We start from the raw sequence: 24115 nt of genomic DNA, 5'->3' as shown, positions 1-24115 counted from the left end.
AGTCGCTTTTAAATGTGTTTTATAAATAAAACTTGATTTGATTTGAACCCAATATGCTCTTTTTAGTTTTTTAATAACTTTGTAATCCTGCTAGAAATCAATTTTTTTTAGAAATGTAACAGTAATCTGATAACATGTTTTTTTATGTAGCTGTAATTTACTTTGTTTTGTCTCCATCTAAGAGCACAAACTGGACCACCAACAAATGTAATCAAATGTCTCATATTCAGATGTATTTATTTCCTCCTCTACATATAAACCAGTGTATCAGTCTGCACACCAGTCAGCTGCTGAGGATAATCTGCCACAGGCCGTCAGTTAATTGGCAGCTGCATGTGGTGACTGTTCCAAAATACTGCCCTGTCCCCTGAGTGTGTGTCTGCGTGTGTGTTGATGGCTGACTAAACTTGTCTGATCTTGTTTATAAGTCAGAGGGGAGGAACACACACCTGAACCCCCAGGCACACACAGGGACATACAGTCCAAAACGTCTTTTAACAATCTGTCTGTTTACAGTCGTGTAAATGTCACTGTATTAAAGGAATGGGACTAAAGGGAGGCTGCTGATGGTGAATGTGTGACTGCAGCCTTGTGATCCGTCTCAGCCACATGAGAGACGTCTGAGTAGCACTGATGACTTCTGCGAGAAATCAATTGGGTCGAGTAATTTTCTAAATGTACTCTTTCTGCCCTTGCAGACATCTGTAAAGAGGAGCATGGTTAAATAGAATAATGTGCATAAACAACCATTGTAAATTTTGAATACATCTTAATTTAAGGAGGTCCCATTATGCTTTTCCTGTGGTGTGTTATATAAGTTTTGGTGCGTGTAAATGGTCTGCAAAGGCTAAATCCCTGTGTTCCCTCCAGAGAGTTTCTCCCCCCTCCCTCCTATGCAACACTCTTCTATTAGCTAGTGCTACCAACACATTGTACATGATAGGCTAAGGGTGCGGGACATCTCCTTAGTGGACAACAGAGCCGGTCAGCAAACCAATCAGAACAGACTGGGCTCTGGTTTCAGACAGAGGGTGAAAAGAGGAGCTGCAGCACAGGCTGTATGAGAAAAATCAAGAGCTTTTTGAACATTAAAGTATGGAAACGTGTCACAGGAGAGGAACTAAATATGAACCTGAAAATAAGCAGAATAAGGGCCCTTTAATAAAAGCCACATCTACTTTTACGTGCACTTAGAATCAGATCCTTGACTTCAAAAAATAACAAATAAAGTAAATCAAATAGTGTGAACAACACAGGGCATCTATTGCACGTCTGTCCGTCCTGGGAGAGGGATCCCTCCTCTGTCGCTCTCCCTGAGGTTTCTCCCATTTTTTCCTTTAAACTGTGGGTTTCTCTCTGGAAGTTTTTCCTTGTACGATGTGAGGGTCTAAGGACAGAGGGTGTCGTATTGTCATACTGATATTCTGTACACACTGTGAAGACCACTGAGACAAATGTAACATTGTGATATTGGGCTATATAAATAAACATTGATTGATTGATACTTTGAAAAGCCCAATAATGTAAAAGAACCATGGCACAAAAAACACTCTTGAAAATCATCAGGCATAATTATTTCAAATCTGAAAGTAGACGACCAGAGACAAGTTTGTAGGTGAGAAGTTTCAACATGGAGATCTTTATTAAAGCTCAGTTTTTCCATTGTACAAATGTCATCATAGTTGAAACAGCATGCAGTGGCTTGGTTTGAGGCACGTTACTAAGGAGAATGAGCGATCAAACGGAACAAAAAACGAAAGACACTGAATTGCATAACTTAATCTTAACGATATTGCAATTAAATTCATGTGTCCAATAGTATCAAGCTTTCCATGGAGACGTATGTAACAGAAAAAATATATAAAAAGTCGAACAGTGACAACTTAGGAAAAGCATTAATGTTGCAGGAGGGGGGTTTTGCCACTAAAGGTTAACAGAGGATGAGGCACCAAGACGTAATCTGGAGGCATGAGAACCACCGAGTGAAATGCCTCTACAGGGGTACAATACACTTTTAACATCTCAGTTAAACCCGAGCACTGTATTCACTGAGCTCTAAGCGACCAGACTAGAGGTGATGACGTGCTTCAGAACAGAAAAATAAATGCCTTTTTGAGTGAACGTACATTAGAGATGGCAACAGACACACACTCAACCTGACCTTTGACACTACACACTTAATAAGGATGTATATTGAACTGAAGAAAAAAAACATGAGCAAAAGAGAAGCCAAATAATGATGAAATGACAACAGCAATGTACACGATGTGGTTATAAACTCTACTATACTTTTGTTATTAATTAGTCCTCCTGCCATGTGTTATTCTTCATAAAAAGCATAGGCCTACATATTGCAGCATGAGGAGAAACGGTGTTTTATCCTCCTGTTCTGGACACATTAAGAGTCCAGGTTGGAAAGAAATAAACAGAAACGATAACAACGGGCACATATAAAAGTTCCCCATCACTATAGAGTGGTGCAGCGTTGATTTATGTAATAGTCCGACCCGGGAGTTAGCATCGCAAACGGTTCCATCGACAAAACGCAACGGGCTTTTTCCATTGGAATTTAGTGGGAAATAAGCTTGGTGTAAAACAAACGTTCATGACACTTACACGTTTTGTTCAGCAGGATAAACTCCAATTAATACCACGTTGTGATTTTTTTAAGCATAAATGCAATCGGCAGAAGTAAAAAGACATCTATAGGCTATGCTAACAACCGCTAAGCTAAAGGCGGCTAATGTTCGTTGTGATGATGAATTTAAAACGGCAGTTGCTAACAATTGTCTCAACAAACTGCTGTACGTCACGTAGCTACAGCAGTTTGTTTAGACAATTGTTAGTAACTGCCGTTTGTAAGTTCACCATCAGTTAGGTATTTACTGACGTATTTTATGTCGTTGAATAAAATCTCTTTCGCTTGTTTTAACCACAGAACTTATTTCAGGCTAAACACTGGAAGTGGTCAAATGCCAACTCGTATCCGCGTTTTAAGACTCATTCCTGCACCACTATATTGGCCTCCTGCCTCCTTATCATTCTGAAGCTAATCTGGGGTTGACCATGCGTTAGAGCAACAAGTCAACACATGTAGCTCGGATCGGATCCTCTCAATGTTATACATCACACGGCATATTCTACTTTTGGCAAAACAAAAAGCATAACATTAATTGATTGGTCACAAAGGATGCCTGTTCCGATTTAAAAAAGAAGAAATAGCTCGGTATACAGGCTGTAAATGGACAGGGTGGATAGTCTTCGGTGTAATAAAACAAAAATTACTAAAACTCCTGCTCTTTAAATTTCATGACACTTTTTCGTTTGCTTGTTTTTTTGTTATTTTTTAGCTCTTCCCGTAATGCAACCTGAGGTACAACATCTTTCTGAAGTCTCACAGCTTCTCACGTTTAAATGACTGGAACAGGAAGCAGCCTTTTACTTTTTATAGTCACACAGAGGAAATACATAGATGCACATGGATCAAAAATGACAATATATTATCAATAACCAACATTAATCAGTCCCTATCACCGAAAAATCTTAAGACCAGTGGGGAGTGGTGGCGCCTTTGCATGTGCGCCGTCACAGTACGCTCTGCCTTCCGTGGGAATGTTGAAGAGAGGAGGAAGGAAGGGAGGGAGGAGGTGAGGGAAGGGAGGGAGGAAGGAGAGAAAAGGAGAGAAGTTCCCCAGCCCTCTCTGATATTTGTAAATGTGTTTGTGCATTGTGTGTTGAGTGTGTGTGTGTGTGTGTCCTGTCGTGTTTTATTCCCACTCTGTGGTGCCGGGGGGTTTGGAGGTCAGATCGTACATCACTCTGGAGATGCCTGGGATCTTCTTGATCTCGTTCACCATCTTCAGCACAACCTGGGAAAGCAGATCGGACAAATACATTTTAAAATGTTGAAGAAATATTTAGATTCAAACATTATTGGTCCCTCCTTCATAAGAGCCACAGATTCAGAGAGACACCGCTTTGCTTCTCCATAAGATCATTTTCCAGTGTTTTGTGTCCTGGTGTCTCTTTTTGATCTTTTCGTAGACATGTTGCCTCTCTCACAACATCTTTCTCGAGAGTAATGTTTCCTTGTGGCCACATTCTGTATCTGTTTTGGATCACTTTGTACAAAGAGATGTAGTATGTTTACAAAAGGATGCAATCTTGCCTCCTGGTGGTCATACTCGGTCTTTTTTTGGTAATTTTTCATCTCTTAAAATGTTGCGTTTTGTGTCCCGATGGTCGTATTTGGTGTGTTTTTTGTCATTCTGTTTCTCCGTTTGATCATTTTTAGTCTTTTTCAGGTCATATTGCATCTATTCATGGAGATTTTTCATCTCAAATAACATGTCTGTTGAGTTTTGCGTCATTAGGCGCTTTCACACCGCAGTACTTTTCCCACTTTAGTTCCGATATAGTTACAAATGTTGCGTTCACACCAAAAAGAGCCGGAACTAAAATTAGTTAATGAGAACCTTTTTACCTCCTTTTCCATCCCTGCTAGAGAGCAGGGACTTTCGTGGGAGAAAAAGGTTCCTATTTCCAAACTAGTCTAGCCAAAACCAATAATTTGTCATTTTAGTATATATATAAATAAATAAGATTATATCTTGTCCTTATTTGATGAAAAACACAGGTTGAATGATTAAGCAGCTTTGCAGAGTATCTGCTCAGGTTTGTGGTGGTTTCTGTGTTATGGCCACATTGCTTCCCTTCTGATAAAACAATGCATTCGCTTTTTTTCTCCGCCTCATTGTAGCGAAAATGGGCCCAAATATCACATCGTTTCTTTCTCCCAATTAATGGTGGCTTTAGACTTTTTCGTTGTCAGTCATTTTGACGGACAGGATTGTAACATTTCCGTCATAGTCCATTATTACCTGTCGAATGCACAATGTATCACTCACTCGCGCTGACGGGGGGTATTCGGTTAACGCGAGTGCGACCACTGCTCCCAAGCCCTGTTGTTGCCATTTTATTTTCTGTTAAATAAGGTTAGTTAGATCACGAGTTAGACCCGAGTCTTCCTGACAGTTCACAGTGTGCCGCTGCAATTCAAATGTACCGCCGCGCGCAGCACAGAAACAGCTGCTGCTCTGCCGCAGCACCGGAAATGGAACTGCTGGGAGAAAAACTGACTATCATAAATGTAACGTTATCTTTGATAATATTTCGTCTTCTCATTTTTCGTCAACGAAAGTAAAGAGAGATTTTGGCATAGTTTTTATTTAGTAAACTACATTTTCGTCTCGTCACTTTTCGTCAACGATATTCAGGGTTCTTACACCTTTTCCAAAGTCAAATTCAAGCACTTTTCAAGCATTTTCAAGGTGCATTTTCCAGCTTTTCAAGGATCTTACAGCTGTTGTAAATTACATATTTATATACACATACTCAAATGATTATTTCCCTACCTCACATTAAATCAGATGTTCTTTATGCTATAAACAACCAAATGTGTGTTTCGTGATAGCATTCTACACGAGGATGCAAAACTAAAGTAAAGAAAACTAAGTTTAATATTTTAAAATTTGTGATATGCACGTAGACTAGGCCTCCCATATAACCTGGCTGAGCCGATATAAAACAATCAGCCAAATAACTTTTCAATACATTATTGATTAATTGTTGAGGTACTTTTAGGTTGGTAGTGAACGCAAGTCAGAGGTACATGGTGTACTTCTACTCCACTACAGTTCAGAGGTACATGGTGTACTTCTACTGCACTACAGTTCAGAGGTACATGGTGTACTTCCACTCTACTACAGTTCAGAGGTACATGGTGTACTTCTACTGCACTACATGTATTTAACACCTTTAGTTACTTCACAGATGAGGATGAATGATGTGAAATCTAATCAAGTGTTGAATCAGACTTTAGTTCCACCTGGAGTAAATCCACAAGCTACCCTGCAGTCTACAAAGTCATTCAGACTAGCTGCACCTTCACCAGCTTTGAGAACACTTTCAATATCAATCATTATAAAACATATCATATATATTATTCTGAAATGGACCAATCTGCACAACGACTACTTTTACTGTCTTTCACTATATTTTGATGAGAATACTTTTCTATTTTCGCTTGGAACATTTTGAATGCAGGACTTTTACTGTAACAGAGTATTCCTACACTCTGGTACTTCTACTTTTACTCAAGTACAAGACCTGAGTACTTCTACTTTTACTCAAGAACAAGATCTGAGTACTTCTACTTTTACTCAAGTACAAGACCTGAGTACTTCTACTTTTACTCAAGAACAAGATCTGAGTACTTCTACTTTTACTAAGTCCAAGATCTGAGTACTTCTACTTTTACTCAAGTACAAGATCTGAGTACTTCTACTAAGTACAAGATCTGAGTACTTCTACTTTTACTCAAGACCTGAGTACTTCTAATTTCACTACAAGTTCTGAGTACTTCTACTTTTACTCAAGTACAAGATCTGAGTACTTCTACTTTTACTCAAGTACAATATCTGAGTACTTCTCCACCTCTGGTAGTGTATTAGCCTGAATTGTAGCCACAAAATCACACAGAGCTGCATAAAAATAGACTCACAATGGTAACAAGTGGAAAATAATATGTACAAATGTGTACAATGATTTTAGGTAATGTTGACTACTCAAGACTCCTGACTTATACATCTTCAAAGGAAGACTGTTCATTCTACAATTACATGGGATTAAAACAAAATGTAGTTTTAATTGTATAATACTTCAATTTGATATAAAAGACAGTTTGTTTTTATCTGTTTTCAAATAAACAAAGTATTGGCTTTCAGAATATTAAACTTGTTTCGGCAAATTCAGATGATAAATACAACTTTGAAGCTTCGGCATAATTACAAGCGGAGAACGGACTAATGTAACGTCACAGCAGGCATAACAGCCGGTGTTTCTTGTGAGTGTTTCCCCGGTACACAATACACGCAAAAATACACAAACACACTCGCGAGCTTCCCCCAGACCAGTAATACAAACGAAAATGTGTTTTCGGGTCAATGCGACTGATTTCGATAGAGCAAGTCACATTTGGTTTAGGCACGAAACATACTACCAGTAGAAATACATTGCTTTCAAAATCGCTGTGTCGAATCAATAGATTATATTTCATGACTATAACACGAAATGCCGTGAGTGCTTCGTCCTCTGAACACCACACGATGGCGACTGTAACGCACATATTAACATAGGTACGCTCCTCTGAAATGATTGTCCCCTGCAATTATTATTATCCCTCAATCGAGTTCGCTATTCAGCTCGCTAACGTTAGCTTAAACAAACGTAATATGCAACGTTAGCCTAATCTAAAATGCTCTTCTACGGCGTACCTTTCATGTGGCTGGTCAGCGCAGACTCTCCCATCGTTATTTGTTGCAAACTTTGCAGGAGGCTACTCGTGGGCTTGACCCTCGTCTTAGCCATGGCTTGTATTTGTCTTCTGCGAGCCAACGCTCGTTGAAACGGCAACCTCCTGGCACACATCTATCTCTCTCATCAGAATGCCCAGGTCACAGTAACACAAACACTTGCAGGTTGCGCGCATAGCGCGGGAAGGCCGCAGCGGAGCTGTTTTATGTAGAAGCGAAGCAATTCTTTTCTTTTAATCTAAAAAGCGAACTATTCAGTCAGACAGCAATTTATTCTAAAAGTAAAGCATTTACATTTTCAAGCACTTTCTCAATTTCAAGCACCATTCCCAAAATTCAAGCACTTTCCCAACCTTGAAAACACCACGTCAAATTTCAAGGATTTCAAGCACCCGTACGAACCCTGGATATTGCATGATGATTTCGTTGCAGTTATTGTTTACTGCCGTCGGTGCAGTCTCGTCATCGTCTCGTTTTCGTCATGGAAAAAAAGGTCGTTGACGAACATATTTCGTCATAGTTTTAATCAACGAAATTAACACTACCTCGCATTAGCATTATTAGCATTAGCATTCACCCAGCGCCGAATCGCAGAGAGACTAACTTGTGGCAGCACAAAAGAAAACATGGGAGCGGTGGAGATGAGGAGGTGTCGGCGTTCTGGCGATTTACTCGGAAGGCTTCAGTAGAAGCTGCTGGGAGTCCCAGCAGCTTCTACTGAAGCCTTCCCCAACTCCGGGACTTCGGGTGGCAGTATACGCCGTGAAGTTGTTTGCAGCCAGCCAGTAAACCCAAAGCAGAAGAAGAATAAGTGACGTCAGCGGCTTCATTTGCCTAATCCTCCCTCAGGGACTTATTCCGGTGTGAACGCGATCTGTACTTAGTTCATGAGAACTAAAGAGTTCTCATGAACTAAGTTCTCATGAACCTTTGTGGGAAAAGTACTGCGGTGTGAAAGCATCTATTGAGGTTGGTTGGTTGTTTGTTTGTTTGTTTTGATAGACATTTTGCTTCTTAAATCGCTTTGCTACAATTTATGACTTTTTAACGATAAATATTAACAGTAACTTTAAACAGAGGCTCTGCAGCTCAACAGGTGAGTAGGACCCTGGGTCTGTGCCCATTAGGCCAGATCAGAAATATGTCCACGATGACAGTTTAAATAATGGCTCCAAATCTAGCCAAACACCCAGTGGGGGGGTTAAACCCTGGCTTACCTCTTCTGGGATGTGGTTTCCGGGCAGGGCGGGGATGCCGGTCATGAAGTCGCTGGTGATGAAGGTGCGGATCACCACAGAGCGCCGGCAGGACGGCTGCTTCTGCTGTGCGTCACGGTCAAAGTGCAGGGGGGTCAAAATGATGGGCATCTGGCTGATCTTACCGGAGTAGCCTTGAAAAGAAGACAAACAGAGAGGAGAGTGTTAATGCTGCCATTAGAACACACTACAGCAGGGAACTACATTTGTCCAAGGGCCAACATTATTCCTCGAGACACTTTCGGGGGCCAGCGATTTTAGTGGAGCACGCTCATGTACCGTCAAGTCGCCGGAGCCTCGTAGCTGGGCTACTGCGCATAGAGCAGACTCTTCACGCTAACGAAGGATCACTTCTTCGTCAGGGGAGGGAAGGCTACTGTCCCGCAGGTGCTGCCTCTCTGTTGGACTATGTTGGGGGGGGGGGGGGCTACCGGGGCTACTGCGCATAAAGCAGACTCTTCACGCTAACGAAGTTCTTCTTCAGGGCAGGGAAGGCTACGCAGTACGCAGCTACTGTCCCGCAGCCGCTGCCTCTCTGTTGGACTCCGGTACTGCACATTACTCACAAGACGTTGGGGGCGACCGCACTAACCACTCCGCCAGCGCCACAGCGGGTGAGAATGTCTGACGTGCCAGATTTGGCCCGCCAGTTGATGGTCACTGCACTACAGGAAAGGGAGAACCCCAAAAAGCATAATCCGTATGATGGATTGTAGCATCCACAAAGAAAGCAAAATGTCTTACGTTATGCTATACGGACCAATACCTAATGTGGACACAATGATCCAGAAGATCTTTAAATCCATGTTAATCATATCATCATAAATTGGCAGTCAGGAAAATACCAATGTATCCCAAAAAACTTTTTGACAAGAGAACAGATAACTGGTCTGCTTCTAGGGAAACGTTAAATTCCCCATGAGGATGCAAGTATGCAGACTTGTACACCACTCTGGATGTGAACTTAATAAAACCATGCTTGGTAAAAGGAGTGAAAGGTTTTAGAGACATTGTATTGATAGATATTCCTGTGGTTGGATCCTTTTTACTCAAGAAGCTCAGACATATTTATCAAATATATATATCCTTCCTAATAATCTGTAATGCTCCAAAAACATAGTGTCAATTTAAAAGTCTAAAGCCACTTGGACACACACTCACCAGACTCTCTGAGGATAGAGTGAGCTACAAAGTCCGCCTGTCTGAGCGTGCTCAGAACGCCTGTGGTCAGGAAGGTGGGGGTGATGTCTGTGGGAGGCTCCTTCACGTGAGACCCAAACACATAAACAACTCTGTGAAAAGAGAGAGACGAAAGGGAACGGGTGAGTGTGACTGCTGTTAACAGAACAGTGTGTAATGAGGATGAGGAGGGACGAAGGGTAAAGCAGAGGAGTGTGTATTACCTGTTGATGCTATGGCACATGCGAGGGATGAGTCTGGAAAGGAACAGGAGAGACTCCCAGTGAGGAGACTCTTTACTCGTGATGCCGCACACGTAACTGTAGGACCGGCAGTCACCCTGGGACAGCACAGTTACTTTGATTAGTTCAAGTAAAAACTAAGGGTTGTTATAAAATAAAACAAGAGAACATCAATCTTCAACAAATGTTAGATGAGCATAAGAAAGAGAGAGAAAGAGAGAGCGCATCCTGATTTTAACTACCTGTGAGCTTCATGATTGATACAAAAAAAATACTTGTATTGGTTTTTAAAGCTTTAAATGGTCCTGGGCCGAGCTTTTGATTAAATCAGTTTAACTTATGAACCCAGTAGAACCATCAGGTCCTCTGGTGCTTACATTTATTATAATTTAAAATCATATATTACTAATTTAACTAAAAAAGGTCAAACATAGACCAACAGTGAGGTGTCTTTTAATTAAAATTACTTATTTTATCTTTTTTTTTTTTAAACTCGTGGTTTTTTTTAACTGTTTTTTTAATAGAGGAAATCTGTCTGTTTTCACTCCCATAAAATCCCTCAGGCAGTGAAGGCTGCCTGTGTTTGTCCTCCGCCTCCCGTCTGCCCCACAACTTCAGATTCAGGGTAAATGTAAAACAGGAAGTGGCAGCGCACACCCCCACAGAAACACACACAGTCACTGGCTGGCCGAAAATAGTCATGATGATGATTTGCTTCACTATAAAGGTCAGTAAAAAGTAACCACAGGAAAGTGTTGTTTCTGTTGCTATTTTTAGATACAAAGCACTTTATATGTGTCAGACTAACATGAGTCAACATCAGAGGAGGAAACTAAAAAGTGCCACAATCGTTTGAGCATATTCAGGCTTTGGGAGTAACAGATTATATGTAATGGGTAATAAGGATACAGAAAGGGTAACTGTATTCGGCAGTGGCTCAGTCAGTGGGGCTTGGACTGTGAGCCGTAGGGTCCCCGGTTCAAGTCCCCGACCAGACCTAAATATGGAGTGTGGACTGCTACTTGGAGAGGTCCCAGTTCACCTCCTGCCCTGCCGTGGTGCCCTTGAGCAAGGAACCGGACACCCCCCCCCCCCCCCCAACTCCCATTGCTCCCCGGGCGCTGTGCAATAGCTGCCCATTGCTCCTAGTACTAGACTCCTGGTACTAGGATGGGTTAAATGCAGAGAACACATTTCACTGTGTGTGCTCTGCATGTGTGACTCATCCCTCCCCAATTCTATTCTACAACTACATAAAAAAAAAAAGACCTTACTGTTACATTTCAGTATTTGCTTACCAGCAGTGCTAGTAAAAAACAAACAAAATAGCATTTAGTGTTTGTTGTAAAATAATCAGAATTTGTATTTCTTCTCTGTAAGCTGTTCTGTGAATCTAAACGTATAAATATTAACAGAATACATTTTTTAAAGTAACCCTCCCAACCCTGAACATATGCCTCCATGTTTAGTTAAAGAGAGAAAGAAACTGACGTTGTGTGTGTGTGTGTGGGTGTGTCTCGTGGTTAACCACTAAGTTATAGTTGGAACAAAACGAGACAAAGAGGGACATACCGTTTCCCCCAGCAGCACTGCTAAAGACATTTAAACCCTCAACAGCTCCTAAAGAAAATAACTTTGAAATCTTTCACTTCAGTCACGGCAGCAAGTCCTCTTTAAAATTGGACTAAAAGGTTAAAACATTCGGGGCACACATTATTGGAGGCATTATTCACATGTTGTGAGATAGAGGATTGACTGTTATGGCTACGTTTACTTCTATCCGAGGACTTCTTACACCCCTGTAAAAATGTAATGCAAAATGCGTGTTTTAAAAGTATTTCGTGGGCAGTGAAGAGAAAACAGAAAAATAAAAGTTTGACTGATGAGTTAATTGTGCGACTGGTTTACCTGGACGCCGACAGTTTTGATGGGCAGCAGGAAGGCATTGAGTGAATGAAGGCTGGTGATCTGCAAGAGCTTCTCCTCCTCCTCGTCTGATATGCACGACTTGACTCTCTGCAGCAAGGTGTGAGGCTGCAGGAGAGAGAGAGAGGTTTAGAGCAGCCTGTTGAACCAGTGTAACTTTTGTTTAGGAGTTGTTGTTTTGTTTAGGAGTCAGGCAAAAGAAAATATTTGAAATGTTTAAAAGCCTGTTTGTGGTAGCAATCAGCCAAGTGGACATGAACCGGAACTGCTGGTGAGTGTAGTACTTTTATCATCATGAAGCTCATTCAGAAAAACGTGAGAGCAAGAATTTTCCGATTTGTTGTAAAAGGTGGGAAAAAAATCCACAAATATATAGTAGCACAAACAGATGATATAAATCAAAGGGGCTAAGCCACACAACAGCAGTGATATATTATTTATATTTAGCTGGGAGGATGCCATCTCTACCATGTTTCTACCAGGAAAGGCGCTATGTGGACACAGGCCCCAAGGCATCAGTATACTTTGTAGGGTTTGGTGCAATGTGGCCAACCACCCAGCAGAGGTTGCACATTACTTTATAAATAACCAGCAAAAACACAAATGTCTCCTCAGTTGGAATATTGGCAGAGCTTCCGATGTACTGTTAAGTTGGTTAAAGGTCACCTATCATGCTATTTCTAGGCATTAGCATAGGTCTCAGATATATACAAATATAAAAAGTACAGGTTAGCTCTGAGTGTTAGCGATGCTAATGTAAACACCGACCATATTATGTCCAAAACAGTCGGGCATTGTTTCTGATAGCAACGTTTCTGATAGGGCCCTGGGCGTAAAGCCAGCCTACATTTCAGATATTACGTCATACCGGACGCAAATCTGGATCAGCTCCGTTGTAGCCCCGTTTTTAGAGATTTGGGTACGGAGGAAAAGAGAGGGTTTTATTTTCTGACGCTGCGTGAGTTCCCCGACGCACCGGGGACACATGTATAAAAGACATAAAAAAGTGCATTTTGCATGATAGGTCCCCTTTAAGTTAGAATTTGAAGTTAAAGCATGGAAACATGTCACAGCAGAGGCATAAAATACAAATATGAAACTGACAATAAGAAGATTACGTCCTCTTAAAAAGTCTGTGTGTTGGTCATTTAACATAGCGGAAAAGAAACGTAGAAATAATATCTTGTTTAAATTTACGGTGACAAGATGTTTTTTCCCTAAGCACAGAATTTCAGATGACTGTTCATTAGGTTCGGTACTGCTCTCACCTTTTTGATACTCGCAGAGAAGTCTGTGATGATTTTGAGGATGTTGTTTGTTTCGGCAAAGTCCTTACAGATGAAGGGCTCCTCGGCACAAATCACTCGGATGGACAAACCTGGACCTGTGAGGCAAAGCAGACAGGAAGTTCCCTTTTTAGCAAATAGTCAGTTTTGAGTCTGTCTGATTGAATAAGGGGAAGGAAGATGCATATAAAAAAGGAGACGTGATAGAAATATCATCACCAACACTTTGTTTACGATGTGAATTATCACTTTTGTTTTGCGAGCGTTTGTTACTTGCCAGGGAAAGGGTGTCGGCAGACGATCTCCTCCGGCAGACCCAGCTCTCGGCCCAGCGCTCTGACCTCGTCTTTGTGGAAGTCTTTCAGCGGTTCAATAACTTTTCCCTGGAGGGTCACAAAGGAGAGGAATCAGCATTTAAACAGTGTGGGAGTTTGCTTAGGTGTTGCATAGTGATTCGTTTGTAAGAAAAGAGCTGAGCGAAACACAAAATAACTGTAAATAAAAGAAGGCGAATGTGATTTGCAGAAGCTTCACTATTGAAAAACGAAAGCCTCTATAAAAACGGATAAAGGATGATGTATATTTTCAATTAAGGAGTATATGATGTTTGCTGTGCGCCCAAACAATGTTACTTAAACATGTGGCGAGTGCCTGATAGCTCTGCTTTCATAATCCCTTCTCTAAACTGCAACTGTTATTTTTGAACAATTGTTATCTTATTTAAGATAACATGTCACCGTTGCATCACATATTCCTTCAAAGCATTGTAAGAGAGCACAGTTTGATAATCTGTATAACTGCTGTATCATACTGCGCTACAAAGACGTGTTCTTCTTCTCAGAGACGACTCCAATTGTCAGTTCAAAATGTAATCTTTTAAAATTCAAAGTGTTAACAAAACAGCATATTGTTTTGATGATAAGAGGTATTGTGTTGTTTGTTGTGCAATATGTTTTCCACTGTAAGAAATCAAGTGGTAGATTAAAGATATGAGCATATTAGTAGATAATATACAACATACACATCATTTTTATATTTATTTTCTCTTGTATTTATTTGAATTTGATATTGAGGTAATGCAAAAGTAATCAGGTGACATTACTTTTTAATACTCAGATCCTGTGTGTGTGTGTGTGTGTGTGTGTGTGTGTGTGTGTGTGTGTGTGTGTGTGTGTGTGTGTGTGTGTGTGTGTGTGTGTGTGTGTGTGTGTGTGTGTGTGTGTGTGTGTGTGTGTGTGTGTGTGTGTGTGTGTGTGTGTGTGTGTGTGTGTGTGTGTGTGTGTGTGTGTGTGTGTGTGTGTGTGTGTGTGTGTGTGTGTGTGTGTGTGCAGTACCTCATCTCGGAGTTTGCGGATGAGCTCGGTGTCGTTGTGGTGCGTTTTGATGACCTGCGCCTTCCCGCTGGCGAGATGAGAAGCGCTCTCGATGAGATCCGGCCGCAGGGTACCCTGGGCCAGGAAGACCTCCTCTGGCTTCAGATTCATCTCTCCGATCACTTCATTGGCAACCTGGGGCACCACGAAGCAAAGAGTCAGACACTACAGGGACCTGGTAAACTAGCCAGCAGGTTCATAAATCATAGAATATGATAATAGCGTCTTTAATACTTTTGTAGAGGGTCGATTGAAACGAGTACTCACTTTGACAAACGTATCTCCGATAATCTTTCTTTTCTCTTCTGGGTTGGTAGTCATATTCAGAGTCTTGCTGATACGTTTTCGTGGCGTCCGGTCCTCCTCAGAGATGGGGAGGGTTGTTGTTCCGTTGTAGAAGGTGTGAGCAGCGTTTACCACTAAATAAAGAAACATTTTAGAAGACGGAAGACACATTTGGGTTATGAGCAACAATAATAAATATTATACAACACTTCAGTATACTGTGATATTCAAAGTTGCCACGGTCTTAGTCATATAATCCATCAAATGTGAAGGAATGTGTCACATTTAGAAAGGTATGGCTTATTGTAAGTGGATTTGGATAAAAGCATCTGCTAAATGTAATACTGAATATCAGCTGCCATCACATGGAAGTACTCAGAGAGAGAGATGTACTCCGCTGACTTGAAGGTCTTATTGTAGCATCCCGGCGTCATTTAGAACTTTGTCCCCATGTGAATCTGTACCTTTGAGTTTGATACCCAGCTTGGTGAGGGCCTCCTCCACGCTCTGACTCTCCCTCTTCCTCATGAAGCCATTATCGATGTGAACTGCGATCACCTGCTCCTGGTCCAGAGCTTTGTTCAGGAGAGCTGTGCAAACTGTCGAGTCGACCCCACCGCTCAGCAGCACCTGAATAAATCATCAGAAACTATTCAGCAAGCTACATTCGTGACCCGTCTGGATAATCATTGAACGTATAAAATGCTCCGTTCCACAACATAGCATAATAACTACAAAGAGAAGCATGCATCCCTCAGACTGTAGTTCAACAAGAAATAGATTTTTTTGTAATATAAGTCTGGCTTTGAGGGTTTTTCTTAAACTAATTTATCCTCATCATATCCCCCCGAGATGCAGCCTAGTTTGAAGCCACTTCAGGGAGTCCACTTCCTCTTTCCAGATAAAAAAGGGTTTAATTTGAGAGTTTAATTGGTTCTACTTTACTTCCCACTGCTGCTGCTGCTGTCACCACTTCACATTCAGCAACTCAGCTTGAGACTTTCAGGTTTATATTCTATACAGGATTAGAAAATGTGTTCTTCTGATCCGTCATCTCGGTCCTAGAAAATGGTTTGGATAACAAACACACAAATCAGGGAACATTACGATTTTTTACTCACCAGCACTTTAGATTTGCCCACTTTCTCTTTGATGTCGTTGATGCAAACTTCTTGGCGGTTTTGTACGGTAAAATTACTCGTGCATCCTGCGATCTCAAACAGGAAGTTACGGAGCATTTCGATGCCTCTCTCCGTCAAGTCGACCTCAGGGTGAAACTGTGTCCCGTACAGCTTCTTCTGCTCGTTAGCAATCCCTGGTGGGGAACACAGATGTGCCAAGGAACTGTTAACCTGGGTAATTATCATCTTTAAAATGCTACTTTTAAAGCCATACAAAACAAAACTAGTAAAACATCAAAACCAATAGGGCTTCTTTATGTAACGTATTGAACCCACGACTTGTAATGGAGTTATTAGCACTTTTAATTAAGTAAAATAATAATACCACTGCATGTGCTACTTACCAGCAATGATGTTCCCGGATTGGGCCACCACCTTAAAGCCTTCAGCCACTTTATCCACACTGTCTCCGTGAGTCAGAAGGACCAGCTCCTCCTTCTGAAGGCCCCTGATCAAATAAACACACACTGATGTCAGAGGTACAATAACAACACATATACAGGGTTGGGAGATGTACTTTAATCCGTTACAATTACTAGTAACCTGCAAAGAAAATATTCTAAGCAACCTAATCCGAGTATCACAATATATAAGTAATGTAACCCGATTACTTTCCGATACTTTTGAATCACCTCAATATCAAATGCAAATAAATACAAGAGAAAATAAATAAAAGCAGGTGTCCACCTATTGCATTTAAAAAAAGATATTCAAAATAATAAAGAATGAAACGGGAAACAAAAACACGCCACACAAAAAAAAAATCTAGAAAGCATAATAGGGCCTCTTTAAGAAAATAAATGGTACTGTAAATCGACCTGCTGATCTCGACGGGATATATTGAATGTTATTTTTTAGGGTTTAACGACACTAGCCATCTTTAATATATTACATTCATGTCAGATGGACTTAATTAGCCTTCCCTCGGCCGCTACATGCACTGGCAAACATTTGATGAAGGGGCCATGGTAGCCAGTAAAATAAAAACACTGATCCATCACGTTACGTAGTTCCACTGTGTAGTGATACTGTCTGCCATGTACTAACGTCTCTCTACATCAGGCCATTTTGTTCCTGTATCAAATACATGTATATCTTCAGCACTAACAACCTCTTAGTGTATTGTCCACAGGCTTTTCATTTTCTCTTATATATATTATAAAGTTTAAAATGTAGATGGGTTAGGACTTGCAGATCCAAGAATCCACATCAAAATACAGTTTGATATTTATAATATAATAACACATAAAAGAAAACACCATTTACCTGAAGAGAGAACAAGTGTTGTCCAGTCCAATACTGAAGACTCCATCTTCCCTTAAATTCTTTTTGTGCACGGTGCCGCCAAAAACTTTATTCATCATCTGTAACAAACACACACCCACAACAGAGTTAACACATGGGCATAAAATAACATGTTAGTGCGACTGCAAACATGTTAGGAATGCCGGGTGTATAGAGAAATGAGATGGAGAATGGATGGCTGCTGGTTTTCATTTACAAGCCAGCTAGGAAAGCTTAGAGAGCGATGTTCTCAGTTAAAGTGCCCTTGAAGAAGGCTGTAAAGTCACAGCTGTACCCAGGAGATATAACAGCAGCCTGGATATGAGTGATTGTAAAGTGTAGCTACTCATTGTGAAATGTATGCAATGAAAATGCTTCCTCGAACAAAGGAATTGTGGTATAAAGATGGTCTACATAATGACTTTTAAAGCCTCGCATCACATGATTTAAATGTGGGTTAAATATCACCCCAACATTAAGCGGAGTAGAAGTATAAAGTAACATCAAATTAAAATACTCAAAATGTACATAAATACCTGCATCCCATAGCAAATCCCAAGCACGGGCTTCCCGATAGTGAATATGGCCGGGTCAAACCAGGGGGCGTCTTCTGCATACACAGAGGCTGGACCTCCTGAGATGATGATGGCTCTAGGAAGGAGAAGAAAGAGAACAATCATGCAAAGGTAACCATCTTTATTTGGTTTTTACAGGTAACTAGTAGTCGTACATACATTTTTTAAAGTAACCTTCCCAACCCTGCTCACCTGTAGCCCTGTTCTCTGATGGCGAAGGCCGGGGTCTCCAGAGGGAGGATCTCAGAGCGTACAAACATCTCTCGCACCCGTCTGTCGATCACCTTGCCGTACTGGGCCCCGGCATCCAGGATGGCCACTGCCCCCTCACATGATCCATTCTGCTCTGTGCTGCTGATATCCAGCTGTGGTCACACACATTCATAAAAAACACACATCGTGTTGTTTTAAGTGCTGAGTGGGCAGAAAATTGTACACCCATAGTCTCTTTTGCACACTAGTGCTTACTTTTTATCGAGTAACACAAAGAAAATGTTGTTTTAATGTTTTCTTTAGAGGTGATGTAAGGCAACCCACTGGCTCCACTTTTGACCTCAAGCGTGGAAAATGTGACCTAATAAAGGCCTAACACAATTAAGGACATGTGAGCTTCAATGCAGACACTGAGACACTCTCGTGAAACGTGGTGTAACCATTCAGCTCATCAGTGGAATCACATGAATCCAACAAGTTAGTCAAAGGCTCTAATGAGCAGGGCACACTTTTTTAGCTGTGACACAAAGATGTAGGTCTGGATGTTTATTAAATAAAAGTGCGCTGATCAGTTTGTGTGCAAGAAGAGAAACATTTTCTATTGTATTAATTGCAAGGAAAGATTATCCGTATTGCAGCAAACTTAAAAAACAGATGATTTTAATTTAAAAGATTATTTTGTATGATTTGTTTACCCCGTTAGTGTCTTTGAGAAATAAGCATTCTAAAATGGTTTATGATTATTATTATAATTTTAGTCCCTGGGGAGATGTTGTAAAGTCATCCTAAAAAACGAATTAAATTTCAATTTGAATGAACAAGTTGCAAAAACATGCAACAGAGACATACAATACTGGAAATGAGTGTGAAGAAGTACTCAGATCCTTTACTTAAACAAGTAAACGTCTTGTATGTGTTAGTTAAATAGAAGTACACAATATTTAGCAGTAAAATCAATATTCAAAGTACTTGTAATACAGAATGGTTGTTTTTACAATATTAACATGTAGAATATTATGATATTCAGTTTTTATGACTCACAAATACTTTTAAGAGCATATTTTAAATTGTATATGTTTGTAATAATGCGTGTAGGCTATGTACTATACTTGTCTTTCTACATTTTTGTATACTCAATGCCTTAGTTAAGTAGAAGTACCATCAGCTAAATGAACTCAAAGTATCAAAAGTACTGACGATGCAGAAAGATTGTTTTTACAGTGTTACATTATTGTAAAATAATATAATATCCAGTTTAGAAAGTAACTGAATAAATGTGGGGCTCTGGTTGTCGCACCAGTAACGTTAATAGCTTAGTGACGACGTTAGCAACCCTGTCAGTTAACGTTAGCTTACAGTGAGTGACAGCATCCGCTTCAAATAAATAACCACAATCTCAATGTCACTTTCCACAAATAAAGGCACACGCAGTAATAATACTTGTTGTTGGACAAAGAGTACCATCACAACAAATGCGCACTGCCCAGCTAAAGCTACATCTACCAACTGCCTGTGTAGCATGCTAGCTCGCTGGTATTATAAACAGTAGTTGTTAGCAGCATTAGCATGTTAGCAGCACGTCCGAGGCTAAGTTAGCGGGGCTATGCTAAAACCCACGCGGTGCTTGGAGGCTCTTACGGGGGGCTACAACATGAGAAGAAGTCAGTGATTACATGAATGTAAAACATATGTGTTTCTAACATAATTAAGACAACCTGACTGAAGCTATGAGCAACATGTTAATGTAAACATTGCAACAGGCATACAGCAGTGGACCTGGTGGTAATGCTCTCTAACTTTCCCCCCCGAGGTACAAACACACACAGGCCGGAATTAACACCAGCAACCCGGGGTCTTAACACCAAGTCACCCAGGATGATGGCTTCTATGTCCCTGCTCCACTGACCTTGCTCTCTCCGTTGCACACAGCCATGGAGACGTGTTGTGGAAGGAGCTCTCCCTTCGCTGTGTCCCAGAGAGAGGGAGAGAGAGAGATAGGGAGAGAGAAAAAGAGAGAGAGAGAGGGCGCTTCTGGTTAGCTCCTGGCTCAGCAAACCGACTACTGTTTCCAAAGCAGACTTGGGTTGGAGATGGAGTGTCACAGGCACTCCTCCTCTCCGGCTGGAAATAACTTTCTCAGTGGGAACAGACTAAATAAATGTGTCTGTGTGTGTTATGGGTGGAGCGCAAAGTTACAGCCACAAAATGAAACTGAGGGAGAGTGTGGCCCCAAGAGGGCTGGGCTTAGACACAGACTAGTGTGAATTTGATTTATCATGTTAAAAAATATGGGTAGTGGGTGCCGGTTATGTTTTATGACTAGAGGTAGAAAGTAACTAAGTACTTCTACTTCACTGCATCTCAGAGGTCAGCATTGTACTTTTTACTCCCCTACATTTATTTAACATTCATATAGTTACTTTTTATATAAAAACATACAATATGCTTACATTATTTGAGTGATAAACAGGATAATATATTGTTATTTTTTAAATATTTTGAAAGAGCCATTCTAACCCTAGGTAAGTTTGAGAAACCGGCTCGAGATCGCTAGAATTTGAAAATACACAACCGGAGAAAATCTGCCACTTTCTTATAGAGCCCCTCCTCCAACACACACGAACGCGCACGAGATAAGTTTGTGCCCTGATGGAAGGCTGACAGGCAGGTAGGCCATCCAATCCGTTTAGCCGGCCCGGCTAAACGGATTGGTTGTACTTTTTACAGTATTACAGCTTCTACAGATGACATTTTTTTATGGATTTTTTGTCAAAGCACTTAAAATATTCATTGCTATCGGGATGTTAAGAGCATTCCATGGAATATAACAAAAAGTGTATCTCGAGCCGGTTTCTCAAACTTACCTACCCCACCTTTAAGTGTTGGTACTTGAAGTACATTTAGCTGCCAATACTTCTGTACTTTATGTTATTCTGAAGTGAGCCATTGTGCACAATGAGTACTTTTACTTTTTCAATCAATCAACAACTTTATTAATCCCGCAAGGGGCAATTGGTTATGAGCAGCAGCTCATGTCATGTACAGGCAAGAACATACAAGAAGAAAACACACAGATACACCCGGGAGCACAGATGTGGATCATTCCAATTTACACTATAAATAGTTCATAGCATCACAATAATAAAAAATAAATAATCAAGTTAACGTACACGTTGATGCTAATACTTTTGTACTTTTACTCAAGAAACATTTTAAATTCAGGACGTTTACTTGTAATGGCGTATTTTAAGACCCTATGAATTTGATATTTGCATAAGGGAGTCATCCTTTTTTATTTACAACATTACAAACAGGCCTAATAAACAAGTGGTATTAAAGGGATAGTTATCTCTTATAGTTCAAATAATTGTATTATCTCAGTTTATGTGTGTGTGTTCATATCACCCACCCATAGTAACTACACAAGTCCTGTTGATATACAATCTGCACACACTCAGAGCCTCGTACTTATGTCAGTCAGGGACAACAAGTATGTGAGAGGATCACCCTGTACTTTAACACATCTTCTACAGCATTACTTACAGGAATTGTTTCTCTTTTTCCTTTTTCAAATGAATTACCGCATACTTTACCTTCAGGCTCATTGTGTATGTGGCTTTGGTGCGCCGTCTAACCTAGGTTGATAGTAATGTAAATGCACTATCCCTTTTTTTTTACATAAAGATTACTTGCTCAGAAGGAATGTCACATCAAAAACACAACGGACAGATGTCAAAGTCCACTCTGTGCACAGCAAGTTTGTAGTTTTTAGTTGTCTTTAACATTACCAATATAAAAAAACTGAAAAAAAAACCTATCTTAAAGAGGCCCCATTCTGCTCTTTGGGGGTTTCCCTCTCATGAAGTGTGTTATTGGTTTTTGTGCATGTTAATGGTCTGTAAAGGTTAAAATCCCTGTGTTCCCCCGAGCCTGAAACGCCTCCATTGGACTCTTTTGTCTGCTTTCGGAACATAATTTCATCACTATGTAAGGCTCACACTTTTATTAGCTAAAGTTCCAACACATTTATGTTACAGGCTAAGGGGCGGGAGGTGTCTAAGCAGTTGACCAATCACAACCTAGGCAGACAGGGCTCTGGTTTCATGATCAGTATGAGAAAAATAAAAACCTTCTTGAACATTAAGAAGTAGAATATAGAAGATGGACCTTTATTAATGGAGTAGAAGAACCAATACTAATATGAACCTGAACATTTGCAGAATATGTCCTCTGTGGTTTTAGAAAGGGTAAGGCAGTTTTTTTCTACCTTAATGGCAAACATAATCTGGGGAAATCTGTAATGAAATTGAATAGACCTTTTCAAAGCAGGCATTTAGACTAGTCACATGCAGGTCTGACTAATTACATTATAATGGTGGCATATGTTTTGCATGATTTCTAGAAGAAAGCCATCATTGATGTTGTTAATTCTACTTGTGCATCATCTGCTGTAACAAATTAAAAGGTCTGCTGTGAATAAAGTCTACGGATCGCATATGTTTGGGAACAATTAAAGGCTCTCGCAGCATTTTTTTCAGAATTTATTCAAACATTTTAAAAAGGAAAAGCACTATATAAATATTATTTGTATCATTAACTGTTATAATTGTTTTAAATAGTATTACTTACAGTAAGTAAGGTTTGACACATCTTTACTTGTATATTGTAATAAAGCATGTTCCCAGTGTGGAAGTAATGCTTTCTTCCCCCACGGCCAGAGGTTGACAACCGCTGGGGTGAGATACTTATTCATGATATTAACGCCATCTTGTGGAAAATGTAATAAAAAACACATGAAAACACAATTGTTACCATGGCCATGAAAAAATACTAATTTTGGACAAGCTGTCAAACTATAAGCAATATTATGAATTAGTGAACACATTTGTTATATTACATATTAAACCATTGCCATTAGCATGTCTAGCATAATCCATAAAGGACAATTTATCTGCGGGCCTCTGTTGACCCTCTTTTTTCCCCCATGTATATTTTGACACGGATCATCTCTACAACACAGATACACAAGCAAACTGATAATACAGATACATATAATGAGCGCTGATATTGGGCTTATCCTCCAGAGACCCACCCATTCATTTTTGTCCTCTGTAGAGGACATTTGGTTTTGGTCCATAACTATGAGGTTATACATGCCACAGCATTAAGTCCAGTTGTACTCCACAGAGGACATCCTGGGCTTTTCAGATATCTGACATATTTGGGGGTGTGGCTTTGAAAAAGATAATTTCATTGTATTTCAAAATAGCGTCCATCAACACAAGCACTATTTATAGAAAGAGAAATGGTAAGTTTGTAATTTTGTAATGTTGTAATGTTGTAATTACCAGTGTTGTGAGGTCAATATTTTAATTAATTATAGTAAGGGAACATCTTAGGAGTTTAGTGAGTTTCAGAGCAGTGTAATACTTGTTTGACTAAATGTTTTTATGAATGTCCTCTGAGGAGGACATGGGGATTTGCTAACTTTTTATTTCCCCCATTTTACACAACACAAATGGGGTCCACTACGGGCCACGTAGGTTTCTGTAGGGGTCATGGTGGATGCAGTGGGAAAGCACACATCAAGTGTCAGATGTATCTCTGCATTTAAAAAAAGGATGGAGTACTACAAATGAGGGCTCAATATTGTTGCATTGAGTTGTTGTGCTCTAATGTTGTCTAAATGTACTTGTATGTTAATGTTGCTTGTATAACTAACACCCGATGTCCTCTACAGAGGAAGCACAATAAAACAAAAATAAAACACATATTTGTAGTTGTTGTTAGTCATTATGTTTATACCACCCTAAAGACTTGTGTGATCTAAAAAACTAAGGACATTTGAAACCTTTTTATTTCTGGGTCTCAGGAGGATTTATGCTGCTGCATATTCATAACATGTTTTGCAAGTAATCAGATTTCAACAAACCAACTTAGAC

The 24115-nt window shown here is 40.2% G+C and overlaps 1 protein-coding gene across 1 annotated transcript; it reads right to left on the bottom strand.

Annotated features, from left to right (window-relative positions):
- Positions 1 to 1608: 1608 nt before the first annotated feature.
- Positions 1609 to 20378, bottom strand: gmps (guanine monophosphate synthase). Its single transcript, XM_034097053.2, has 16 exons — positions 20080 to 20378; positions 18153 to 18325; positions 17922 to 18036; positions 17368 to 17465; positions 16446 to 16549; positions 16042 to 16235; positions 15385 to 15550; positions 14903 to 15054; positions 14597 to 14770; positions 13540 to 13645; positions 13245 to 13360; positions 11959 to 12084; positions 10033 to 10148; positions 9791 to 9921; positions 8591 to 8763; positions 1609 to 3869 (listed from the first exon to the last, which is right to left on the bottom strand). Exons 1-16 carry the CDS (start codon positions 20104 to 20106, stop codon positions 3768 to 3770), a joined length of 2073 nt encoding a protein of 690 aa, XP_033952944.1. The 5' UTR covers positions 20107 to 20378; the 3' UTR covers positions 1609 to 3767.
- Between the last annotated feature and the right edge of the window lie 3737 nt (positions 20379 to 24115).

The sequence above is a fragment of the Pseudochaenichthys georgianus genome, chromosome 13 (genome assembly GCF_902827115.2).
Source record: "Pseudochaenichthys georgianus chromosome 13, fPseGeo1.2, whole genome shotgun sequence".
Lineage (NCBI taxonomy): Eukaryota > Metazoa > Chordata > Actinopteri > Perciformes > Channichthyidae > Pseudochaenichthys > Pseudochaenichthys georgianus.
The sequence above is the reverse complement of the archived record's forward strand: the minus strand, read 5'-3'. Positions and strand labels throughout refer to the sequence as shown.